This window comes from Cataglyphis hispanica, chromosome 10 (genome assembly GCF_021464435.1).
Source record: "Cataglyphis hispanica isolate Lineage 1 chromosome 10, ULB_Chis1_1.0, whole genome shotgun sequence".
NCBI lineage: Eukaryota > Metazoa > Arthropoda > Insecta > Hymenoptera > Formicidae > Cataglyphis > Cataglyphis hispanica.
This window is the reverse complement of record NC_065963.1, coordinates 7,072,190-7,097,621: the sequence shown is the minus strand read 5'-3', so window position 1 is coordinate 7,097,621 and position 25,432 is coordinate 7,072,190. Positions and strand designations below refer to the sequence as shown.

Here is a 25,432-nt window from a genome sequence, read left to right as displayed (position 1 = left end):
TTATTTTTTCCAGAAACACCTTTTATATATCTTGCAATTATCTATTATCATAGTGATTGGTACTTGGAATTTTTTTTATTGACCAATTAGGTCAACCAAAAGTTGATTGGTCGCTGCTGCCATTATGCGCATGCAACCACTTATGTTTTTACGTCATTGATCTAGTGATTTTTCGCGCCTCCCTTGCAAACGTGTCACCACCACGCGAAACTCTCGCATGCGCTCCATTCCAAAAAAAAAATTCAGCCATATTGGTGTGCTGTATCGCTATTCTCAGTGATTTCGAAGCTCAGCTAAGGTATCTCTCCCGAAGACCCAAACGTCGCTATCGTGCCCATCCGCGGCCGTCCGAGATCCCGATTGTTTTTATTCCGTGACTTTGTCCCGATTGCGGTTCACCGCGCACATCGATCTTCCCTGATGTTCGCACAGCCAAAAAAAGTTGGGTTAATGTTGCCACCTTGGATCGTGGAAATCGCTCTCGCTCGCCTGCGTCTGCGAAAAACGTGTCACAATTATAAGGAGGTCACATGTTGTCTCGCGACACGCTTTCCTCGAGACGTATCCCATCGTTGCGAGGATCTCCGAGAATCTTCCAAAGTCGCGCATAATTGACGAGCTCCGCGCGCTGCTGTACTTTGTGTCACTCTACAGAACTTTCTTTACTCTTTGAAGTCATATCGCTCTTTTATCTGTCTTTCTATCAAAGTCTGCGTCCGCCGATCGCGATATCCCGTCGAGCAACAGGTACGCGTTGATACGGTATGCCTTGATTACGCGAGATTATTACAGCTGTCTCTTTATGTCATTCTGCATCGCGTGTATTTGGATGTAACAGATGACAAAGTCCTCCGCGATGGACGGCGAATCTTCTTTATCTACCTTCGATTCATCGAAGAAAATCGCATTATTCCGATCTTATTTTTCGTGTTCTGTTAGAATCGATCTGACCTTACAAAGATTTATATAAATTCATGATACACCGGATAGCGTTCGATCGAAAAAAAAAACATCTTGAAGTCTTATGTTACGCAACAGAACCTTGCATATTTGATATTTTTGTAAGATGCCTTTTTATAATACTTAATTTCATAGAACAATATATTTGTGGCTAGATATGCTTTATTACAATTTAATAGTCTTATTTGTTATTCTTTTTTGTAGAAGATAATACATCATGACGGATTCCATGAAATTTGGTCCAGAATGGTATGTAACTTGTATTGCCAATGAAAAGTTAAGTCGTCATTTGTATTTGTGTTTATAGTAATGTGATTTATATTTATATCTTGTGTACAGGTTGCGCTCTGGTGGTAGTAGTGGAGGTGGTGGAGGAACCACATCATTGAGTACACCTCGGTACCAATTGGCAGAGCATAGATATGGTCGAGAGGAGATGTTGGCTCTTTTTGATCGCAATTATAAACCTCCAGAGCTCTTAACAACTTTTCCAGCATTGTATGTAGAGAAGACTCAACTTCCATTGGCTCTTGTACAGATGACAGAGGATGAAACAGTAATTAAACATACATACCATATACTAATATCACAATATTTTAATATTTTAATATTTGAGTTCACAAAAAATGTAATAAAAGTATCAATGAGAAGTATTAATGACAGTTTTTTTTTCAATAGATATATATGTATTCTATTTTTCATGTTTTCTTGCACAAATATGTTTCTTGTTGCTTTTATCAATATTATTTGGAAGAAATAGTTTTATCCTTTAAAGCAGCTTTACATAATGTTTGTTGTATCCAGGGCTATCTTCTTTTGTATTATTATTTTAAAATTGTAAAAAATAAGAATAAATTTATTTGAAAAAAAAATTCTCTTTCTTTTTATAATATAATGCTTAAATACAAATTTTTTAGCGTATGTGGAATGGAGGAATAACTAATATTGGTAACCGTGGGAGAGGCAGCAGCGTGGATCGTGGACGTGGTAGGATTGGAAGAGGAGGCTTATATCCATCTCATTATTCACGCGGGGTTGGTTTTGGTGACGATTCCGGTGATGGGATACGAATCGAGGGCCAATCATTCCAGGTACATTTTTTTTTTAAGATGATTTTTTGTTCGATATATATATATATATATATATATATATATATATATTTCTTTATTTAATATTATTTTTATATTTGTAGCTTTTTTCCAATGTTATTTTACAAAAATAAAAAATAATATACATACTTGTTGATTAGAAAATTTTAATTAGATATAAAAAATTAGCAAACCTACATAGCATGGAGGAAGCTCAAAAATTTTATTTATAGGGAAGAAATAGGCCATTCGATAGATCTCAAAGCGAACGTGGTTGGCCAGAAAGAAACGGTGCTTCAGATCCAGGAGAATGGAACGGCTCGACAAGTCCAAGAAAAGAACTAAGTCGTGGGACTAGTGGTAGCTCGCTTATGGAAAATAATTGGAGACGTCATCGCGGAGGAGGAGAGGATGACGACGGTTGGCGCAAGTGGGGTAAATATGCACGCATCGCTTCGTACATTTAAGAAGAGCTTTTGTATTATTTTATATATATATTCTTATGTAATAAAACGATGTAATATTTATTTTAGGAAGAAGTAGTTGGCGCGAGGGTGGCAGTATAGATCGGGATAGGCTAGATCGAAATGACGGTGATGGGGAGGAAAGCAGAAGTAGTGGACCGGGAAGATGGGAACATCGAGGAAACCACAGACCCTCCCACGACTCGGTTCATCATCCACCTCGTACCGCTCGCGCTTGGGAATCGAATCATCATGATAATCACGACAATCTACCCGAGTGGTTAATATTAAATTCTATTATCATGGTGTTTGTGTACATATCTCTTTATTTTTATTTTAAACTTGATATTTCAGGGCAACGGAAAATCCGAGCGAAAGCGGCGGCAGTTTTGATGCTTCCGGTGCGTTCCATGGTGGAATGTATTCGGATGACGATGAAGACGGTGTGGCGGGTGCTTCCCAACAAGGCAGAACTCGACGTGTCTCGGAAGGCAGTGCTTCTAACATAGTAAAATCTAATAACAAGACATTGACTTTCGGAACGGGTTCTGTCCAATCGTTGAATCGCCATACGAATAATACAGTCGGTACCACATTAAATAAGGAACGATCGAAACCATTGGATTCAGTCGAGGATAAGGATAATTCTATAGAAAAAGAAAAGAACTGTAACTCGCCCTCCGTCAAATCTTCAGTTGCACCTACGACTGAGAGCATTCCTGCGAAGATCTTAACGACATCTTCGGATCTTTTACAGAAGAAAAATATTATCGGATCCGCGAATAAAGTCGAGACTAGCGAGAAACCTGGTGAACCTCCGAGTGGAGTTCATAAAGATAAAGAGAACATGCAGACGCAGGAGATTAAAAAAGAGCCGCAAATAACTGTTACTCCGACCAATCGACAGGTTCAAACAATTTTGGAGCAGTCGAAGCTCGTGCATAATCCGGGAACTGCTACTAGCATCAGGCAGAGACCGGAGGACGACTTTGATAGAATGAAAGAAGAGGCCGATGCATTAGTAGCCAAATTAATGGCGGATGAGGAGAGCCACAAAGAGAAGACGATCGCTACCGGTGTCCCATCTGCAATCGGCAGTAATCAATCTTCCGCGGTTTCCGCCACGGGAAATCAGGAAAAATGGTTTTACCGTGATCCGCAAGGTGAAGTTCAGGGACCGTTTTTAGCTAGCGAAATGGCCGAGTGGTGCAAAGCCGGTTACTTCACTACAGGATTATTGGTGAGAAGAACCTGTGATGAAAGGTACACCACGCTTGGTGATCTGATTAAAATATGCGGAAGAGTACCCTTTACGCCTGGTCCACCAATACCCCCTTTGAAGGTAGATTATTATATTTATTTTTACAATACTTTGTGCATTCTTTTTAAATTTTTATATTATATTTTTATTTAATTATTTTATTAATCAAGGACTTGAATGGGTAGTATAAATAGCTTTGAATTGAATAATTTAAAAAAAAAGGAGTAAAAGGAAAATTAATGTTATTTATAGTCATCTATATTCAAAGTTGCGATGTAAAGGAATATTTAAAGATCTCAAAAATAAAATTACATATTTTTATCTTGCATTCAATTTCTTTCATAATTGTTGTTAGATATATATTCTTTGATAATATTGAATAAATTTTTATTTTTATTAATTTATTTAGTTATCAGAACAAGTGATTTCACCTGTTCCTACTACTATACCAGCGGGGCTGGGTGCCAGTGCTCTACCGAAGACAGGAATAGAGGATCCGTTATTATTGATGACGTATCAGCAAATGCAGATGATGCACAATCAGCAGATGCTGCTCAGGCAAATGAGAACATCAGCGATAGCGAAACTATCTCAATCGGAGCATTGGACGACCCTAAGTCCAGTGGAGCAGAATCAACTGATTCTACAATACGTTATACAGGACGGAATGCAAGAGATTCCGGAAGTTCCGATAGCTCCGACAAACCCGTTTGTGCCTCATCTCGCGTCTCAGACGGCTAATCCTGTCATGCAACTTTTCACTCAGATGCAGCAGGTAATCTAGGTTAATTTGATATCAGTTTTACACAAATATGATACACAAGCATGATATTATAGATGCATATTCTTCATGCAGGTGAAAACGCAACCCGAAGCACATCTAGCGACAAATCCGCATGCAACTGCATCGCCCCATCCAGCTGCAGTAGATCCATTACAACAACTGATCCAACAAATGGGCGGTATACAGAATATACCTACCATGCAGCAACCAAATATCGCTTCGACCCCCGCGCCAACGCAAGAGGATAATCCAATAAAATCTTTGTTACGTCAACTCAATGTCAACACGAATGGCCCTCCACAGGCGCCCCATATGGACACTGTCTGGCCACAACCTCCGCCGCAAATAGCTCCCCAGTTTAATGCGCAGAATTGGTTAGCGCAGGTGCGTAAACTTTGTAGGGATACAAATTTTTTTTTTTAAGATTTGATTCAATCTTATTTATTTCTCAATATTATATCATCTTCTAGGTTGGCCCCATTCCCGCAATGCCGCCTGGACAATTACCTGGTTCTCTATGGGATCTACATGCTAAAGATATGAAAACCGAGCAGCAAATACTGGTAGCGTGATTTTGTTTCATTTTGAATGTTATAGAAAATCTAATCTATTATTTTCTTTTTTTAGGAAGAACAAAATCTTAAGTTACAAGAGGATAGAAAAAAAGAAGAGTTAAAAAAACAAGAAGAATTACAGCGTCAAGCAGAGGAGGAGAAGAGAAAGCAGAAGGAAGAGGAACAAGCTAGACAAGTCGAAGAAGCGAAACGAAAAGATGAGGAAAGAAAGAAAAAGCGCGAACGACAGCGGAAGACGCTTGACAGAGCGAAGCGCTTCATCAGGCGACGTCAGAAGGAAGAAGAAAGACTTAGGTGTGTCGATATGGAATTATGCAAAGCTAACAAATTAAATGAACAATAATCGAATACATTTGAATGAAACTTACATTTGTAAGTTTTACAGGAAAGAAGCGGAAATGCGGCGGCAAGTGGAAGCAGAGGAACAGGCGCGTCGCTCGGAACAACGACGAAGAGAAGTTGAGGCACTGCGCAAGCTTCAAGAACGAAATAAAGCTCCGTGGGCTCAGACTCCACGTGCGATGGCTCCTGCTGTTCACACCACTTCGCTCGCTGAGATTCAAAGATTTGAAAGAGAGAAGAAAGCGGTAAATTTATTTTATATTTGTTACGCAGGTGATGTATACACATCTACTGATGTCTTTATTGTCTTATTATCTTACAGGAAGAGCAACGACTTCAACAATTAATGCAACAACAATTGGCGCAGCAAAAAGCAATAGAAGCGGCGCAGGAGGCATCAGCAATTGATTCGTCCAAACGATTGCAGTTTAAATGGGCAGAAAAGGCTACAGCTTCCAATAAACCGCTCCAAGTGAAGAGTCTCGCGCAAATCCAGCAGGAGGAGCAGGAACGCATCGCTAAGGTAAAGGTACTTATTGCTTTCTAAGTACACCATCGACAGTGAAATATTATCCCAGTAAAAAAGATCGTGCGATAAGAAATTGGAATATTCCTTTCCTAGCAACAGGAAAGAGAACGGCAGGAAAAGGCCGGTCAAAAAGAATCGGCGAGTATGCTGCAGAATGCCGGAATATGGGGTACGGCATCGCAATGCTTGAATTGGGCTAATTCGAGTTCGTCGAACAGTCAAGCGTGGGCCATTAATGCTGGTAATAGTGGTTTCTGGGATGATCCTGCACCCGTCAAGTCATCCGCAAGTGTGAAGCAATCGGTTGTTAAACAAACTACGACTGCGAAATCTAGCACTCTTAATCAGCAACAGCAGCAGCAGCAACAACTACAACAAAATAATAACAATAAGGCGTCCAAGAGCAAAAACAAGAGAGAGGAGGAATTAGTGAAGAAACTATTTGAACAGAACACTGCCAAAACCGATGAGTTTACGCAATGGTGTAATAAAGCGTTGAGCGGTATACAGGCATCTGTGGACAGTAAGTATAAGTTGTCGAGTTCATCACTCACATTGATTTTCTATTATACCACATGCATTCGCAGTCCCTACATTCGTTGGATTCCTGCGAGACATAGAATCGGCTTATGAAGTGAAAGAGTACGTTCGTGTTTATCTTGGCGACACCAAGCAGAGTACAGAATTTGCCAAGCAATTCTTAGAGAAGCGAAGTAAATGGCGATCGGCGCAGCGTCCTCAGGCCCAAGCGGATGATCTGTGCAAGCCAGCACCGGCCGTTAATCCGAATGCCTCTGCAGAATTTCAAGAAGTTAAGGTATGCATTATTTTTTTTAATATCAGACAATCGTATCTTTCTGTATATAATGATATTAAAATATTATTTAAATTTAATTTCATCTGTTAAAGTAGATATTTTTTTCACAGAGTATTATTACTTTTTATATTATTTATGTTTTAAGAAAAAGTTAATATTCTAAATATAAGGATGGAATCGTGCAAATTGTTTCTTGAATTGAGCAAAATTTATCAGATATATATATATATATATATATATATATATATATATATATATATATATATATATATGCCTTCTTCTTTGTTCAGGGAAAATCCAAGAAACCAAAGAAGGGAAAGATGTTCAAAGTGGATAATAGAATCCTTGGCTTCAGCGTGACCGCGGCCCCTGATCGTATCAACGTAGGTGATCGCGATTACGGTGAAGGAGTCTGAGCTGTTTCGCCAATTTACCTCGCGGAAATGATGCGACGCTCTCGATTTACACATTGCGAACGGTTCGTTATTTATTTATTGTATATGCCAAACTGGTGCTGCTAAGAAGAATCACTCACCACGGGTAACTTCTTGAAGCATACAAAACTTTACAATCCAAGGAAGAACTCGATCGTCCTTCAATCGTCAATGACCGTGGCTGAGCGTGGCATTATTTTCTTATTACATTAAACGAAAAAAGCTCCATTGTACATATTACTCAGAGATGAATATTTCAGAAAGAAAGAGGACGGACTTACTTTTTCCTATGTATGTATGCGCGACAATTAAAGTTGGAAACTTTTATAACATTTCATCATCATTACATCATCATCATTTAAATCCCTAAACCAAGACGAGAAAAGAAAAAGGGAAAGAATAAATATAAGCTCTGTGGCAGTCAATAGCAATATGTGTATGTAAAGGTGTTCAACGGGATAAAGAATACACACACACACACACACACACACACACATATATATATATATATATATATATATATATATATCATATATGTATATATGTATGGATGATACCCAACACACACATGTATTAGAATGTCTCGTGTTGTGAGTTCGCGAAAACCATCGTCTCAAGTACTGAATATATATGCGGTGCGTCAGTATTTGTCCTCACTAAATCCTATGGATTTTTCGCTTTGTCGCAAATATATTCGTCGAGAAGAAAAAAGGATTTGTGCACATTGTATTATTTATACAACAGATTTTACGAATGATTTAATCCATGCATCTCGAACACACAAAAATATCTTCCTTCACTTTTTTAATAATTTTTTAATAATTATTCTTCCTTCACTTTTTTCGCTGTCATAATATATCGCAATCATAATAACGATAAACAGAATTTCATGTACACACAATAGTAGTTGCATTCGCAGATATTAATGATAGAACGGAGACTCGCGTTACTCTTTGCAACAACGAATGAGCAGCGAAAGAGAAAGAGAGACAGAGAGAGAGAAAGAAAGATTTAATATACTCTTTCCTGATATTAGAAGTATAATTATGAAATAAAACTAGCAATTCAGCATAGCACTCTTGATTAGAAACTTTTGGTTCCGCAGTAGAAACAGAACAATAGCGATTTAAAGGCGATATTTATATTATTAATTCCACACACTCTCGACAGCATAGATGAAATTATAACATCACTGATAATTGCATGTGTGGATCTCACTCTTTGTAGTCTTCTTGTAATCGATCTAATAGTAAAAACTTGAAAGGACTCGAAAAACTTATACAGGAAGACTTAAATGATACATAACACGTGATCAGAGAGGCGAAGTACTTTTTTGTAAAGCTTTATTTTATAACTCTCTTGTAAGTGTCGTAGTTAAAGATCCATAAAGGGGAACCTTTTTAGCACTTTTTAAGGACATTCGTTTCATTATATCTTAAATGGACAAATATGCATCGATAGATGCGATATTGGATAAGTATGTAATGTGACACAGATCTGACCACTCGTAATATTATGATGCTTGTTAACTAAGGTTCATTGATCTTCTCTTATCTAAGATCATACAAAATAGGAGAAGATCACAGATCCTTGCACATGAAAGATTTATATATAAATAGATTAATGTACAGAGTATACGCCCGGTGATAATTAAACAAACAGACGAAAGCGATAATTAAAAATAATATTGTATCAATATTCTATTATTGTATTTAACGTACAACGTAATTGAAATAAATATTTTTAATTTGACTTTCTTATTGTTTTATATAAATTTTAATTTATTATGAATCGCAGATTTCATAAAATATTTCAATATACGATAAAACATATTGAAACTTTATTTAAAAGTATGAATGTAATTCTTTTTTTTCTTACAAGAGTCTAATATATACATTTCATACACTTGTATACTCTGTATGCGCAGATGATTGCTAATTGATCGAAAGTACAGCAGATTTCTAATCGCAGCTCTTTCAAGAAAGAGAAAGAGATAAAGTTTCTTTATCGCTTTTTATGGAAGGAAAAAAAAATACTCGCGAAAAATTGATTGTATTAACGCGCGATCGGTGAATTAACACGAACACGAATTAACCTTTCTACTCGACACATATTGCTACAAATAACTGCTTAAAGATTAGCGCGAATTGTTTTAAAACGTAAGCACGAACTATCCGTAATACACACGACGATATTTTGTAATGCTAATGACGCAATAAATATCTTTCTTAAGCATATGTAACTATATGTGTATGCGGAGTGCGAGCGACGTTGGATATCGTTATAAATTGTTATAAGTGTTATGCATTGATTCATACGAGATGTCACATATATCATAATAAAAAAAGAAATCCACATATTTAACAGATAAAGTATTATTTTCATAAACAAACTAACATCGGATGTTGAACATCATGCTCTATTATATTTGTTTTGGAATGATACACAGAGATTACAAAAAGCAGCAGGAAATATAATAAATAAAATTGTTATAAACAGTCCTGTCAATTGTAATAATTTTACATACAAGTAAATCACGATATTTGTACTTTCTCCATGTTTTGCGTATCATTATTTTGCACACAATATCTTTACATAGATATATATATTTGTATTTCTTTAAAAATTTATCAATAAATGCAACATTCGATGATTGTTCTTTTTCACGATATAACAATAATTTTTGCAGAGAAGAATGTGAGTTTTGGAATGTTTCCAAAGTTAAGCTATAAGGATGATATAAAATACTTGAACACATTGAGAAGTTTACATTTCACGTTTTTCTGATGAGTTAATCATTTTTTCTCTTCCCGTTGGATGGCATAACGTGAATCTCGTTGTAGTCCCGCGCAATATCGATGTACTGAAAATTTAAATATTTATTATTATAAATGTGAAGAAGAATCCTTTAGATACATTGAATACTGTATATACACAAGACGATATAAAGAGCAAAAATGAAATATATAAATCAGTAATAAAGTGAAAAATGTATATAAGTTAGCAAAATATGAATGTATCACGTAAGTTATATATGTAATCTCGAATATTTTACCTTTCTAGGAACGAAAAATTCCAGGACTTGTAATATTATATAGCACAAGGATACCACAAGCAGATAGGCCAATACACCACTTTGCAGCTGACTTGCCAATTGCTGTCCCAGATTTCTTTTAGCTTCGCGTTTCACCAAATTATACACTATCTCCGTACGTTTCGTGATGTTGAACCAATTGTAATATAAGCCTATTCTCCTGTGCATCTCCAAGGGACATCTGACGTCGCCCCTTTTATAGTCTGCTATAGCCATCTCTAAACCTTCGATTAACGCTGGCACAGTGGGCTCGACGAGATAGATTAGATCCGGTGGTAGAACTTCCGGAATTCCTCCGACCTTCGTTGACACTACTTGCAAACTACAACACGATATTAATCATATTCGTTTAGCAAAATTCTATTGGCATAGAAAAAAATAAGATGAGAAAACTATTTATTAGAAAAATTTTGGAGTTAAAAAAAATGATAAATAATTTTATGAACTACATAACAAGAGAGGAAATTGGAATGTTTACCCGCAAGAAGCTGCCTCTACAATAGCCATGCAATAAGCCTCTGTTAAACTTGTATTGAGAAAGATGTGACCCTTGTTTAAAACATGTTTGACTTGGGAGTGCTCTAGACTGCCCAATAAGGTGACTCGGTGCTGCAGTAGATTTCTTTCCCTTACTTCCTCTATGAGCCATCTCTTCGGCCCATCCCCGCCAATTAGAAATTGTACATTTTTATGACGTAAACAAATCTCGGGTATTATATGGGCTAGAAGATCGACGCCTTTCCTATACACTAATCGCGACACTATTACTATGGTAACTGAAATTAACAGTTACATTATGGTAATTAGAGAACAATGCGTTTCTAATATAACAAATATAATGTAATGCATAATTTCGAATTATTAAGCTTACTAAAATCGTTGTTCCGTTTACTGACGTCAGGTGTAAACAGCGCGGTATCAACGGCATTTGGAATAACTGATACTTTCTCCTTCTTCACTTTGGCTCTTAATACTGTATTCTCTTTTCCAATATGAGACACACATATGCAATGATCACAATCGACTAACGATATCTCGAGAAATTTATTTGTCAGAATAGCCGACGCATCCGCAAAACCAAAAAGCGAGTGATCTGTAAAAACTGTCTGCAAACGTAGCGTTAGTAGCTATCTCTAAAAGCCACTACTAGTGTAGTCACCAAAACTTACTTTCAGTCCCATTAATCTACCAATCAACATTCCCTCATGCGCTAGAGCGGAAAAAGCGGAATGTCCATGTATTATTTGTATTTCTTCTCTTACAAAAATGTATCTAATAAGTGGGAGAGAGCATATCATCGTCGGAAGAACGCACTGATTGTAGAAAACCTTAACTGGGATATAATATACCTTAAATAAAAGCGAACGTTAAAGATACAATCGATTAAAACAAGGATGACTAATAGAATGATTTGAAGAAAATTATAGTACATACTTTCAATCCATTTGTCATGTATCGCACACCTACTCTGTCCCCATAAGAATGTGTGAGTATCACTACTTTGTGTCCGTGTTCCAGCAGACATTGGGATAAATTGAAGATGTGCTCCTCGACGCCGCCCATATTTGGATAAAAGAAATCCGAGACCATGCTGGAAAGAAATTAATAAATGTTAGATGCTATATACTAAGAGATACTTTAAAGATGTATTTTTACAAATAACATACAACATAACTATAGTGTAGCATATATTTTATTATTACATATAATAAAGAGATAACATATAAATCATGTACGAACCATATCTTATGTTTTATACTGCTCATCTTCACACTCATACATGATTCATACTGATTTAATCCGATGATTGCAAATTCCTTGACAGCTCTCCCTCTCTCTATTTAATATTATCTAATTACCGTCGATTTACCTTTGTGTACCAAATGAATCATGCTATACATTTTAATCTAGTTTACGATTAGATTTGCTGATAATAATAAGAAATGCATTACGCTTTTAACGAGAAGCATTCTAACCCTCCCAACACAAGGAACACTCGAATTTAATTCGCGCGAGATTTGATGCGTCAGGTGAGACGGAACAACCCAATCGCCGAATTTTTCTCCGACTATTTAGAGTATTTTTATGAAAACAATCAGGATCGTTTTCAATGTTATATATCTTTACTGTAAATTCATCAAATGTATGTATGTACGTGGAACTTGACAATGACAATTGCAAAATTGAGAATATTTAAATTAATTGCACACGTGCCTTTTATACAATTTTCCCTATCAGTGTTCTTTTCTCAAAGTACGTTCCGCTTGACACTTTCAAAACAAAAGTTTCGAAGTGATTGACTGACCAATCAGAACAAAGAAATCTTTATTCTTCTCGTCCTGATTGGACAATCAAAAGATTAAAAACTTTCATAGAGTCAAACGGACAAAAAAACATCTTTGACATAATATATAGTTTATATGTCTATATATCTACATGTCTGTGGTCTTTGAGAACATGAGCATGAGAATATTTGTACTGAACGTACGTGTGTAGCATTCGACAGGTAAATAAACGCGTGTGTTGTATTTATAATATTGAATTGACATTTTAATAATATGCCGATCCTGGATAAAAGAAAGGGAGATGATATTTTGGCGTTGGTCCCCGCATCAAAACGTACCAAGAATGAAGTCGTTTTTAGTAGCAGAGAAAAGGCTGTCGTGCAAAGCGTAAGTTACCTTACATCGTTATTTTCAACAGAGTTTTAGCATTACTCCGAACAAACAGGATGTTGTGTTATTGTTTTCTTTCTAGAAAATGTAAAATTTTTATGATAAAATTTTCAAGGGTCCACCGCGAACGTCCTCCTTGATGTCGATGATAATGTTGCTCGAGGGACACCAAGGAGACATCTTTTCTCTGGAATTTCATCCGGAAGGACAATATCTGGCATCCACGGGATTCGATCGACAAATCTGTACGTCTTGTCAAGCCGTTTGTTAACTTTATAACTATTGCATGTCTTATTTAATAAAATAATTATAACTTGCAGTCATCTGGAATGTTTACGGAGAATGTGAGAATATCGGCATTATGACTGGACACAGCGGAGCAGTGATGGAATTACACTTCAGTCCAGACGGCAATCATTTGTACACAGCTAGCACGGACATGACGTTGGGTTTGTGGGATATAGTGGCTGGATCAAGAATCAAAAAGTTGAAGGGCCATACTTCGTTTGTAAATTCCGTGTCAGGCGCGCGAAGGGGACCTACATTACTCTGCTCGGGCAGTGACGACAGCACGATACGTATCTGGGATCCCAGAAAACGCGGTCAATGCCACACATTGAACAACACATATCAGGTATCATATCTCAATAATGCATTTAATGTATAAATAATTATACATATATATCCAAAATTTTGTCGATACAATTGTAGGTTACAGCGGTAACATTCAACGATACGGCGGAACAAGTAATCAGTGGCGGTATCGATAATGATGTAAAAGTATGGGATCTTCGAAAGAATGCAGTGCTTTACAAATTGAAGGGGCACACCGACACAATTACCGGATTGAGTCTTAGTCCTGATGGATCGTATATACTTTCCAATGCTATGGATAATACATTAAAAATATGGGACGTACGACCATTCGCACCCTATGAACGCTGCGTAAAAATATTGTCCGGCCATCAACATAACTTTGAAAAAGTATGTTTTTTTTCTAATGCAAAAAAGAAAAACATCTATGCAATAAATATTCAAAAAGGAAAAACATGTATGCTATAAATGTCAGTAAGTCAGAAACATCATTTTTAGAACCTTCTGAGATGCGCCTGGTCACCAGACGGTAGCAAAGTCTCGGCTGGATCGTCAGACCGATTTCATTATATTTGGGATACTACGAGTCGTAGAATATTGTACAAATTGCCGGGACACAACGGATCTGTGAATGACATTGATTTCCATCCAAAAGAACCTATAGGTATGGAATAATTTGTAATAAACGTTCTGTTTTCATAGAGAACATTTATCATAGGAAAATATGTAAAATATATGTATTTTTAATTGTACATGCATATAATATTATAATCATATTTTTTCAGTGTGCTCGGGATCTAGTGACAAGCAAATCTATTTGGGCGAGATTGAGACTTAATAATATTAGAATTTAAATTTAATAATATTAGTTTTTAAACTAGTTTGTATACTAAATTGCAATTCTTTTCTCGCTCACAGATTGATTTTTTTTTTTCATATGTCTTATTTAATCTAAAATGAAAAGAATTTGCTTTAATATAAATATATAAATGAATATGTACTGTACACGCGATCGCATTCATACCTGAAGCGGTGATGCCAAATGAACAATTTCACATGTGTATATGTACAGTACATAAAGGTCATAATAAGCGATGTACATACATACATGTCTGACCAATATGGTATAAAGTCCATCATGAATTTGGAAAGGAATAGAAAATGTAAATCATTGGATTATATAATTGACAGGTAACACTAACAAAATTTATTAATATTTTGCAGCTAGTTTATTATATAAACATTTGTTGTAAAGATAAGACAAAATGCAGAAAATCTTATTAATGTTTTTTAACACAAATATAAAGAATATATAGTTTTAACTTGTATAATAAATAAAAGTAAAATAAATATTTTTTTTTCATTATATATGTCGTAAATAGAAAAAAATACATCAAAATTTCATGTGCGCGTTTAAAAAGTATCATTGCGCTAGCTCAAAAACAGCGGTGCGACATCTCTAATCACGCGAGACAGGTGCGCGTGCGCTCGGTAGGCAAAGACGTGTCCCGTGTGATCACACATAAGTCCTGTCACATGCACGCATGTATATAGCATATATAGCGAGATTGTGTTGGTAATTAATCAAAGGCCGTTCGCGAAAATGGCCGATGGAAGCGAGTCACGGTTGTTTTCCTCCAAGAGCCTGTACGAATTATGCGTGTCTGCAGTGGCGGACAAGTTTCGGAGTTACAAGCCGCATCTTGCCGACTTGCCCAAGAACGTGCGGTTCGATCTCTACTATCAGGTAAACATCAAGTCAGCGGGACAACGACAGCACCGACCCACCGTACGTCCAGTATGTACATACAATCGTCATCACGCGCACGATGTGGTTTGTTTTTACGCGCCTCGCTCTCTCCGAGGGAATGACGATTTTTTATCCCGGAATCTTAGAATCGCGTATGTTTGCCTCCGCTGATGATCGATTCGCGATGCGCAATCATTTATCGTTTGCGTTATGAATCATCCTCGAGCTCAGCTGTTGAGTTTGATTTGACATTTGCGACGCGTTTGCGGGAAACGCGATTTAAAAAAAAAAGGAGAATTCCGTTTCATCTCATAATCGATCGACCTATCGCCGCTCATTGTCCCGCGTGTTATCTCTAATGTGTTCGATTTGTGTTTCAGCTGTACAGAGAAAGAAGATTATGCATATTGGGAGCGGAATTGAGCGATCTGGAGACTTTCTCCAAGATGCTCAAGGTCACCAATCGTCGAATACACCTTCTGCAAATCTTTCAGGTGATTTTGATCGTATCAGACCACCGATTTTCGAGAATAATTGCTCTGTCATTTTTTTAAATTTTTTCTCTAAGAAAGATATCTTATTTTATTTGTTTGTTTTCTTCTTCGGTTTTGAAGGCTCCAATGTATCATGGAATAAGGGTGGGAAAGAATTTGGCCATCAGTTACAACATGCACTGTTTTCAAGTAAGGGAGAATCCTGCTGCACAGGATAAGACTATAAATCTGGGTTTGAGACTTGGTGGGTTTCTCAGTGATGCTGGCTGGTATTCGGAAAGTGAAGAAGTACTGTTGGCTTGCAAGGAATTGTGTATTGTCAACAATCAAACTCCTGAGGATTGGTGTAGAACATTAGATTGTTGTCACAAGTAAGAGAATTAATTTTTTTTTTAATATTTTATATATATAGAGAAATTATACTTTCAATAATATTTACAATTATTGAATAATTATATTTTTAGACTGTTACATGCACAAGCGGCATACTGTGCTTTTGATGGGGCTGCAGAGACTCATCAACTTGCCATAGAAATGATAGAACAATTAAAAAATGCGCAGTACAATAACAGTAATCATGCAGCGCTTTTTGCAGAATTCAGTGTATTATTCTTCATACGCAGTGAATATGATCAAGCTTACAGGTACACTCTTAATTAACAATATTTCTGTTTTGCGTAATTTTTATCTTTTTTACACATTTTATATTGATGTCTATTATTTTTTTAGGTGGAGCATAGAAGCGTTGAAGCATTTAAAACCGTCGCTTCCCGCACGGGTTATTATCGATGTTTTAAGACAAGCGGCGAAATCGTGCGTAGTTAAACGCGAGTTTCAGAAGGCTGGTTTACTGATCAGAGAAGCTGTTTATCTCGCCAGAGAGATTTTTGATACAGATCATCCAAAGTATAGCGACGTTCTCATTGATTATGGATTCTACTTACTAAACTATGATAGCATCATTAATAGTGTATCCGTCTATAAGGTATTTATTTCTAAATATATATTTTTCATGAATCTTTATAATCGAAAACTTTTCGAAAAAAAGAAAGAATCATTACCGTCTTTTTCCAGACTGCATTAGATATTAGAAGAGCGATTTTCGGCAAGACTAATCTCCATGTCGCTTTGGCGCACGAAGACTTAGCTTATGCTCTCTATGTATACGAATATAGTTCTGGCAAGTTCGACGAAGCAAGGTAATATTTAATTGGAATTACCTTTAATTTATATATTACACTTGATAATATAATATTTATTTTTGTAAAATTTTATTTTGCAGTGATCACGCTGGAATAGCTATAGATATTATGGAGAAACTCTTACCTCCCTATCATTTGATGCTCGCAAGTGCTAAACGAGTAAAAGCGCTTATTCTCGAAGAGATTGCTATAGATAACGCGTCTACGCCGTTATCCGAACAAAATCTGTTACTCAAATCTGAGTGTCTTCATTTATCCGCTTTACATTTAGCCAAAACTGCATTTGGCGAAAGAAATGTACAAACAGCGAAGCATTATGGAAATCTGGGACGCTTATATCAGAGTATGAGAAAGTTTGAGGTATTTTGATAAAGGCAAACACGTGTATAAATATTTAATTATTTTGTTATTACATGTTCAACATTTTGTAGGAAGCGGAAGCAATGCATCTGAAAGCGATTCGTATCAAAGAAGAGTTATTGGGTCCTGAAGACTATGAAGTAGGTTTGAGCATAGGGCATTTAGCTTCATTGTATAATTTTCACATGAACCGATATAGAGACGCAGAGAAGCTTTATTATCGTAGCATTGCAATCAGTAAGTATAACTACATGTAATTTGAATCGACTTTTGGGAAATGATTGGAAATGCAAAATGTTATGCATGTTATTTTATCAAACGCGATGAATCATGTTTTGATCTACAGGTTTAAAATTATTCGGGAAAAGTTACAGTGGCTTAGAATACGATTATCGAGGACTCTTACATGTGTACAATAAATTAGATGAATATGAGAAAATATTGGAATACACAGATACGTTAAATCATTGGAAGGAACTTAGAGACAAACACGCTCAATCTGAAGATCCACCGATCGATGTACAGAAACGTCCACAACCGATCGCAAACATAATCAATGTGTTCTTTTCTATGTGATATATCAATAAGTATGTCTAATTCAAATTTTATGTCATTGTATGTCATCGAGCGAATCGTTGGTCTTTGTTGCGTTTATAAGACATTGGGCCAAAGTAGGAATTATTCACATTAGGGAGATTTGTCACTGATCTGGTCGTACGATTAAATTAACTGTCTATCTCGTGTCGATATTTTATAATACACATGCATATAGTCAATATCGCATTAAGAACAGTTATTATCAACATGATATTAAACTTAATTAATACAATGTTGAAAAAATTGTTAATTTATGTAAATTTGTTTGTGTAAATTATTTGTATTAATGACGACATTATGACATGGGTTTTATTTTATTATGAGTTTAATTATCTCTGGCTTCAAATTAGATTCAGTTTATCTAAGTTTATTTCAATGTATTGGAGATTCTTGCACATCAAAATATGTACATTCTTTTTAGATATTTTATATATACATATATATATATATGTATATATATATATATATATATGTCATTTTAATATAAATTTTTCAATCTATTATAATCTTATTCATATATCTTTATGTATATGTATATGTACAGAGAGTCCCACGAAAATGTGACATGCCGAAAGATTTAAAATATGAAGAAAAAAAGATACAAAGCAAAATTAAATGGTTTTAGCTGCTCTAACTTTACACATTCTATGCAACTTTTATGTGCATGTATGTAGTTGCAAAGTGCAATCATGCCATTTTTTTTTTTTTAATGGAACTCCATGTTTTTTAAACATATTCGACGCAGATTTTCATTCTTTATAAAAAAATATTGGGATATTTATGCCGGAAATTAATTTAGAAATTATTTTAAAAAATAGTTCTATTAAAGCAATATCTATCTTTTGAAAATTGATGTTCAAAAGATCGTTCTTTAATCTGAATACAAAAATTACTCAATCCCTAAATGATCTATCTATCTTTCAGGCATTTTACTGGAAATTTGTTGATATGCTTGGTTCCTTTGTTTCAATTTATTTGGAGGAAATTCTTAGTGCTAAACTTAATTTTTTAAATAAAATCCAATAGAGTTGCTTTAAGAAATTACTGAAGAGCAAATTAATGATGTAATAAAAAAACATTAATATAAGAATAAGATGTTCAAAATGTGACAATAAGTCATTTGTGTTAATTTAATTGAAAAATTTATATTAAATTGATATATATTATACTTTAAATTTGCTATTTTTGTTGATAATTATATTTTTCAAGAATTTTTTTACTCAGATTTTTCATATAAAATATTTTTTTGTTACGATCGCTTACAGAATGCATTTATAATTTGTATAACTCATTGCTTATTTCAAGATTACAATAATTGTAAATTTTCATATGTTGCATAAATTTTAAATAACAATGATAATCAATACATACATGCGCTTGTGGTAATTGTAATTAAAAATATAGGTATTAAAGTTCTTGATAAACAATTTGATGAACGAATGTTTTGTTGTTTAAAATGTTATTTTCTTTGTAAAATTTGATATATTAATTTAAAAATATACACATCCTACATATATATATATATATATATATATATTATATATATATATATATATCCTATAATTTTGTATCAAACATATTTCGTTCCTAAATATCATAATAAATATAAATAAAAATTGGACGCGCACGTTTTTCGAATCATATAAAGATATTGAGATCTTGAGATGAAAAATTCTCTTTGAATTTACGTCAATTAAAGTCTACAAGTACTTTTACAGATTTATATTATGTTGAAAATTCACTTAGATAAGTTTTGAACATTTGTGTAAACTCTTACATAATTAGATAGAACATAGTATAAAAATGCTCCGAGATGTTCAGTGATACAATATACATATAAGAGTATGAGGCATAGTTGTGTGATTTACTTAGTATTATACAAATTCAAATTATAATTTTCTCAACATTGTACGCCTCAGCTTTTACTTAAATGTTGTCAGTAATTATAATTAGAGTTAGCAATGATTCGATTATTTCACGCGTTAAAAAGAAACAAATATACGAATAAAATTAAATATATTGGAAAAAATTTCTCTACAAATAATTAAAAAAGATAATTCTCTGTAAAATGCATAGAAATAGAGTGAAAATTTTCATCGTACATACATCATGTATATGATATAAATTATATAATTATTACTTACCGATATTATTTACTATATTAATAGAAATTTCTTCGCGTAATACATTTCTCGCATTCTGTATCGATTAGTTTAATATTTGACATAAATAAATTTTCTTTGTAAAAAAATAGACAGAAATTTTCAAGGAGTATTATGCATATTCATTGAATTTGTAGTTTGATGTTTTTTGCATAATTATTAAAGAAAGTTATACAATACTATTTCAAGAAGTGAAAAGACCATTGAGACTATATTAAAAAAAAATTTGTTAAATTCTTTCAACTTTCATCATTAATGCCATACTTGATGCCTATTATATATAATTCTTTTCTCATAATTTGTTTGTCAAACTATTAAAAGTGATTCTAAAATCGTGGCGATTGTCATTATAAGTAACTCTGCACATATTTTAATAAAAATTTTCAATGTATTAATCTTTCATATTTATATATTTATGTATTTTATATTTTATGCGATTCGCTATTTGTAGATAAATTTCTATTTTCGAAAAGAATTGCTTAGGTTTCTCATATAAAATATCTTTCATTTATACTTGTTTACCGAATGCACATATAATTTTTTCAATTCATTATTCATTTTGAAAGATTACAATATTTGTAGATTTTCATGCATATCTTGAAATAATAAATATATATACCTATGTGTTAATAATGTGTTAATATAATTAAAAAGATAGATATATTATAAAGCTCTTCAAACTCTCGATAAACAATTTGGTGAGCAAATATTTTTTATCATTTGAAATGTTACTTTCTCATTTTGTCAAAAACTCTTTTTTTATATCTAAAATTCAAAAATATCCTATATATATCTTATATTTCTTTATATATCAAACATTGTGCCCTCATAAGTATATTATAAAAAATATTATTAATTAAAAACTATATGGACAGCCGCGTGTCCTCGAATTAATTAGATATCTCAAAAAAAAAAAGAATTTTTAAGTATGCATAGAAAATTATCTATAAGCTTTTTTCCAAACTTGAATTATGTCAATCTTGAAAATCTCCAGGCACGTTTGGTGTACATCAAGTGATGAGACGATACCGCTCATCCATTGTAAATTTATAATTAGACAAAAATGATAAAAGTTCCGAAGTTCAATGGTTAATAACAATGTGATACAAATAATAGGAGTAAGAATTTAAGATGCATTTGATATTGTATAATTTATTTAACAGCATTCTATTCAAATCTAGATTGATCTTTGAGGATCTAAATAGATGTACAAATGCAGCTTAAGTTCTCACAGAACTTTTATTATCAGCAGTGAAATTATTTAATTAGTTATTAGTAATTTAATTTAGTTAACAATCATAAAGTAACAAGTCAAATAATAATTTGCAAATACTATTTTGCAATTATTATTTCATTTTACATATTATAAATTTACAAATTTGATTTAGTTTGTTATATTAGAGGAAAAAAAAGAAAAACAAATTTGCACATAAAATTAAGTATAATAAAATTAGTAAGACCAGAACAATTTTCTATGTCAAAAAAGAAAGAGAAATTTTTGTAAAATACAAAAATAAAATACAATTATTTACATATTTCGGGTAGAGACTTGCCAATTATATAAATGTCTGAGATATTTAGAATTAAAATAAATACAAACTAATGTAATATATAAATACTCACGATATTTTTCTGGATAACTCACATACATTCAAAAGCTTTAATTTGTTTAATTACAATAACTATTTAGATAGTACATAACTTTTTATATTTACACGATATTTGTTGTATCACTTCGGTTCTCAGGTAATAGGAATTTCTTATACCTTAACCCCATATTTTTACACTATGAACCTTTCTAACTCTCTATAAAAACAGAAGAGAGTTATTGTTAGGTGGTATTTAGTAATCGATACATTCTTGAAACGTATTAATTTCAGTGAGTGCTAAATTACCAGATATTGCACGTCTCGTTGAACTACGTTAAGATCGTCGTTTCAAGACATTTAGTCAGGTGTATGTGGAGCTTCTTGGCTGAAGTATGGTGCAGTATCTTGCACTAATAAAGTATGACAAACATCACAGACTCTGGATGGTCTTTGTTGCGGCCCGCTATTCACGACGTGCGAGAGGCAAGATTGGCAAAATATATGGCCACAGTGACGGCAATGCATCTGCAAATGACGTAAAATCTCAATTTCATTACATAGATTATTAAGAGACTATTAAGAATTATCTAATTTGTATAATGTACCTTTTTCTTTGTAACTGAGAATGTAGTATGACAAGTAGGACATTCTTCAACATCCTCTTCATGTTGCCATCTTACTTCGCTACCTGCCTGTCTAATCCTTTCCAGTTGTACCTGTATGTCAAAATAATACATTATATTATTTATACTTGAAATATTTCTTTCTCCATTTTATATATATAACAGAGTTTGTATTTAAAAAATAACTTATTACAAATTCTTCTTCATCAATTTTGAATGCTTCTTATTTCACTGTTTATTTCTTTTACCTGTAATGACTGTGATAATCTCACGAAGTCTTTTTGCACTGCTTCACTAGTATCTAATTCTTGCTGCAAACTCTTAACTCTCTGTTGTAGTTCAGTTACGGCCGATTCTGCATCTTTCTTCTCTTTCTCGGTTTCCTGTAGCTGTTTTTCTAACTGATCAAGTTTCTTTTCTCTATCAGCAAGTATATGATGATCTCTTATGTACTTATCTAATTGCACTCTACAAATCATTTGTCGCAATAAAGTTTTATACAGATGATTGTAATATTAAGTAATTATAATCAATATTTTAATCGCCGTTCAATAGAGAATCTCACCTTAATCCACTTATTTCATTTTTTAACACAGAATTCTCTTGTTCTTTAACTGTACTCTCCTGTTCCATTTGTTCTCTCAGAAGAGTGACTTCATATCGTAGTGTTTCTTCCTTCTCTTGTGCTACTTCTTGAGCTACTTTGGCTGTAATTAAATCTTCGCGCATTCTTAAAAGGCTAAATTGCAATTCCTCAACAGTATTTGGCATGTTGATACTTTCACTTTGAAGTTGTTGTGAATGTTTGCTTTGCTTACCCACCAGATTCTCATTTTCTGCTTGAAGTCTGCAATTAAATTGTGCAATTAAATTTGAATAAAGCTTTATCAATAGTATATGCTTATTTTGTTTATAGATCTTAATTTAATTATAAAATATCATTAAATGAAATCTATTACAAAGAAATTGTCTTACGCAGTGAGATGTCTCTGTACTTCTTCTCTACCTCGTGTCAATTTACAAAGCTCTTCTGTTACACTCCTCTGAACTTGTTCGAAAGTTTTCTTTAACTCTAATAAATTTTGTTGCGTCGTTTGCGAGGTAGCTGTGAGCTCTGCAACTTTGATTTTATGCTCCTCCTTCTTCTCATTCCACTTTCCTTCCATTTCTTTTCGAAATTCAACTTCTTTAGCTAAGTCCTCTCTTTGAGCTTGTAGCATACGTTGAGAATCCAATAACTGCTTCTCCAAATTTTTAGCAGTCGCTTCTACTTTGACTAATTGTGCTTCATAATTTGCACACATATCACATGATGGCTCAAAGGAACCAGGCTCTTGCTGCCGTCTTTTTAATAAAATGTCTTTAGATTTTTGCAGTTCATCATCGGTTGACCTTAATTTTTCTTTTAAAGCTTTTATTTCTTCTTCAAGTGGTACAACCAACGAACGTAAAACTTCTGCATCTTCTTGTGCCTACAAAATCATATCAATTTTTATTTATTTTAATGTATGACACAATCATTATCATTTCTAAAAATGTAGATGATAATCTTGGCACATAATGCAGTATATTTCTTTGTATAATATGTGTAAATTTTATTACATGAAAAGGGTTTAATGTTTCATGCTGTTTTAGATTTACGTACATATTTTTTTACCTTCCGCATGCTTTCTTCTAAATTATCAGGACCTAGAGATAAAGAATCTGCACCTAACTGTGAAGCCACTTTTCTAGCTAATGTTTTAGTTACTGTAGACAATGAGATTTGTGGTCCATCTGTTGGCGGATCACGTGGCAATTGCGTTTTCAATAGTGCATTTTCTTCTTGAAGCTTAGAAAGAGCTAATTGTAACTTGGATACTTCACTGACAAGCTGCTTTCTTGAACAAGAAGATTCTTCTACTGTTTCATGAATAACCTGTTGTAAAGATGCTATCTCTTCTTCAGCTTTCCTCTTCTCTACTAATATATCATTTTGTATTTTAAGATCTGCAACAACTAGTTGACTCTTTGCTTCATCCAGTTCATTTTTTAGTCTTAGATTCTCCTTTTGCAGGCCTGTGTTCTCCTCTAATCTTCTTTTTAATTCCTCTACAAAATTTATTGATTGCAATTCTCAGTATAACTATTGCAAAACTATTTATCCAGTATTTAAGTTATATATGTGCTCCATACCTTCTTTCTGAAGAAACAATTCCTTCATCTTGGCTCTTTGTACATTAAATTCCTCTCGCATTTTAATATTTTCCGACTCCAATCTATGGATCTTTGCCTGTAGATCCTCTAAATCACAACAGATAATTCTCTTAATGAAATTAAATTGTGTCTTAAAAGGTCTAATTATTTAATTATTAACAACCGAATAGTAATTCGTGAAATCTTCATCTAATTAATGTGATCTCTTTTTCTCGTACACCAAATGTAATGTAATGCGTTTAAATTTTTTGTCTCTACATTTCTTCTTTTTTTTTTACATGAGATGTACCGTTGATCGAGAGAACAATCTAAACAAGAAGACGAGCAAATCCAAACAATCGCGTGACCTACCGTCTCCATTCGCTTTGACCGTTTGATTTTGGTCCTGGTGCTCCATCGTTCGATCACTCAGCACCGGACAGATGCAATCTTGTTAGGATAGGTCACTGCCGCGAATTCATCGGGAAGCATATCTTGGAACTCCGCCGGGATGACTGGTGATCCTTCAACGACGGCGCCGACATACCGCTGAGGAACCGGATTCGTCGAGAATTCTATTGGCTCATCAACGACACTTGTCACGTTACCGAGCACACGAGCCTAATGCCAAGATGTAACGGAATTCGAGAATAACGTTTCGTCGAATTCACGCGTGCGAAAAAAATCAACCTCGCCCGATTTCACAATTCTTTCTAGCGATGTATCACACAAAGTGATTGTATCGCTTATAATTAGACTTGCTCCCTTCAAGTTGCACTTTTTCTATGCACGACTCTCCGTCCTCTTCTCTACGAAGCACGAATACAGTATACTCGTCTTCCTTTAAACGCGAAGAAGTGCAG

The 25,432-nt window shown here is 34.1% G+C and overlaps 5 protein-coding genes across 10 annotated transcripts; 3 read left to right on the top strand and 2 right to left on the bottom strand.

Moving 5' to 3' along the window:
- The first annotated feature begins 137 nt into the window (after positions 1-137).
- Positions 138-9,809, top strand: LOC126852315 (GRB10-interacting GYF protein 2). Of its 4 annotated transcripts, none has more exons than XM_050596994.1 (16): positions 138-298; positions 1,165-1,209; positions 1,300-1,516; positions 1,878-2,051; positions 2,282-2,483; positions 2,582-2,792; positions 2,867-3,854; positions 4,183-4,548; positions 4,630-4,941; positions 5,028-5,120; positions 5,185-5,426; positions 5,518-5,719; positions 5,797-5,997; positions 6,103-6,526; positions 6,591-6,820; positions 7,111-9,809. In XM_050596994.1, the coding sequence occupies exons 2-16, from the start codon at positions 1,178-1,180 to the stop codon at positions 7,234-7,236; spliced, it is 4,020 nt and encodes a 1,339-aa protein (XP_050452951.1). In that variant the 5' UTR covers positions 138-298; positions 1,165-1,177; the 3' UTR covers positions 7,237-9,809. The 4 variants fall into 4 exon arrangements, with proteins under 4 accessions (XP_050452951.1, XP_050452950.1, XP_050452949.1 ...); XM_050596993.1 differs by having other exon boundaries at positions 5,797-6,003; XM_050596992.1 differs by having other exon boundaries at positions 139-298; positions 6,097-6,526.
- On the bottom strand, positions 9,614-12,531 carry LOC126852354 (phosphatidylinositol N-acetylglucosaminyltransferase subunit A). Of its 2 annotated transcripts, none has more exons than XM_050597092.1 (7): positions 12,089-12,531; positions 11,783-11,939; positions 11,518-11,697; positions 11,220-11,454; positions 10,827-11,097; positions 10,310-10,670; positions 9,614-10,117 (listed from the first exon to the last, which is right to left on the bottom strand). In XM_050597092.1, exons 1-7 carry the CDS (start codon positions 12,124-12,126, stop codon positions 10,046-10,048), a joined length of 1,314 nt encoding a protein of 437 aa, XP_050453049.1. In that variant the 5' UTR covers positions 12,127-12,531; the 3' UTR covers positions 9,614-10,045. The 2 variants fall into 2 exon arrangements, with proteins under 2 accessions (XP_050453049.1, XP_050453048.1); XM_050597091.1 differs by having other exon boundaries at positions 10,827-11,124; positions 12,089-12,530.
- A 247-nt stretch (positions 12,532-12,778) lies between these two features.
- Positions 12,779-14,971, top strand: LOC126852366 (U5 small nuclear ribonucleoprotein 40 kDa protein). The gene is made up of 6 exons (XM_050597118.1): positions 12,779-13,020; positions 13,139-13,268; positions 13,344-13,657; positions 13,735-14,007; positions 14,116-14,281; positions 14,403-14,971. The coding sequence occupies exons 1-6, from the start codon at positions 12,907-12,909 to the stop codon at positions 14,453-14,455; spliced, it is 1,050 nt and encodes a 349-aa protein (XP_050453075.1). The 5' UTR covers positions 12,779-12,906; the 3' UTR covers positions 14,456-14,971.
- A 160-nt stretch (positions 14,972-15,131) lies between these two features.
- LOC126852340 (amyloid protein-binding protein 2) lies at positions 15,132-20,815 on the top strand. The gene is made up of 9 exons (XM_050597054.1): positions 15,132-15,364; positions 15,748-15,861; positions 15,982-16,232; positions 16,326-16,505; positions 16,591-16,846; positions 16,936-17,060; positions 17,144-17,423; positions 17,495-17,660; positions 17,770-20,815. Exons 1-9 carry the CDS (start codon positions 15,221-15,223, stop codon positions 17,997-17,999), a joined length of 1,746 nt encoding a protein of 581 aa, XP_050453011.1. The 5' UTR covers positions 15,132-15,220; the 3' UTR covers positions 18,000-20,815.
- A 994-nt stretch (positions 20,816-21,809) lies between these two features.
- On the bottom strand, positions 21,810-25,417 carry LOC126852334 (rab GTPase-binding effector protein 1). 2 transcript variants are annotated; one of them, XM_050597035.1, is made up of 9 exons: positions 24,942-25,417; positions 24,570-24,677; positions 24,040-24,485; positions 23,370-23,866; positions 22,960-23,241; positions 22,643-22,862; positions 22,377-22,487; positions 22,078-22,296; positions 21,810-21,988 (listed from the first exon to the last, which is right to left on the bottom strand). In XM_050597035.1, exons 1-8 carry the CDS (start codon positions 24,985-24,987, stop codon positions 22,129-22,131), a joined length of 1,878 nt encoding a protein of 625 aa, XP_050452992.1. In that variant the 5' UTR covers positions 24,988-25,417; the 3' UTR covers positions 21,810-21,988; positions 22,078-22,128. The 2 variants fall into 2 exon arrangements, with proteins under 2 accessions (XP_050452992.1, XP_050452993.1); XM_050597036.1 differs by having other exon boundaries at positions 24,052-24,485.
- Between the last annotated feature and the right edge of the window lie 15 nt (positions 25,418-25,432).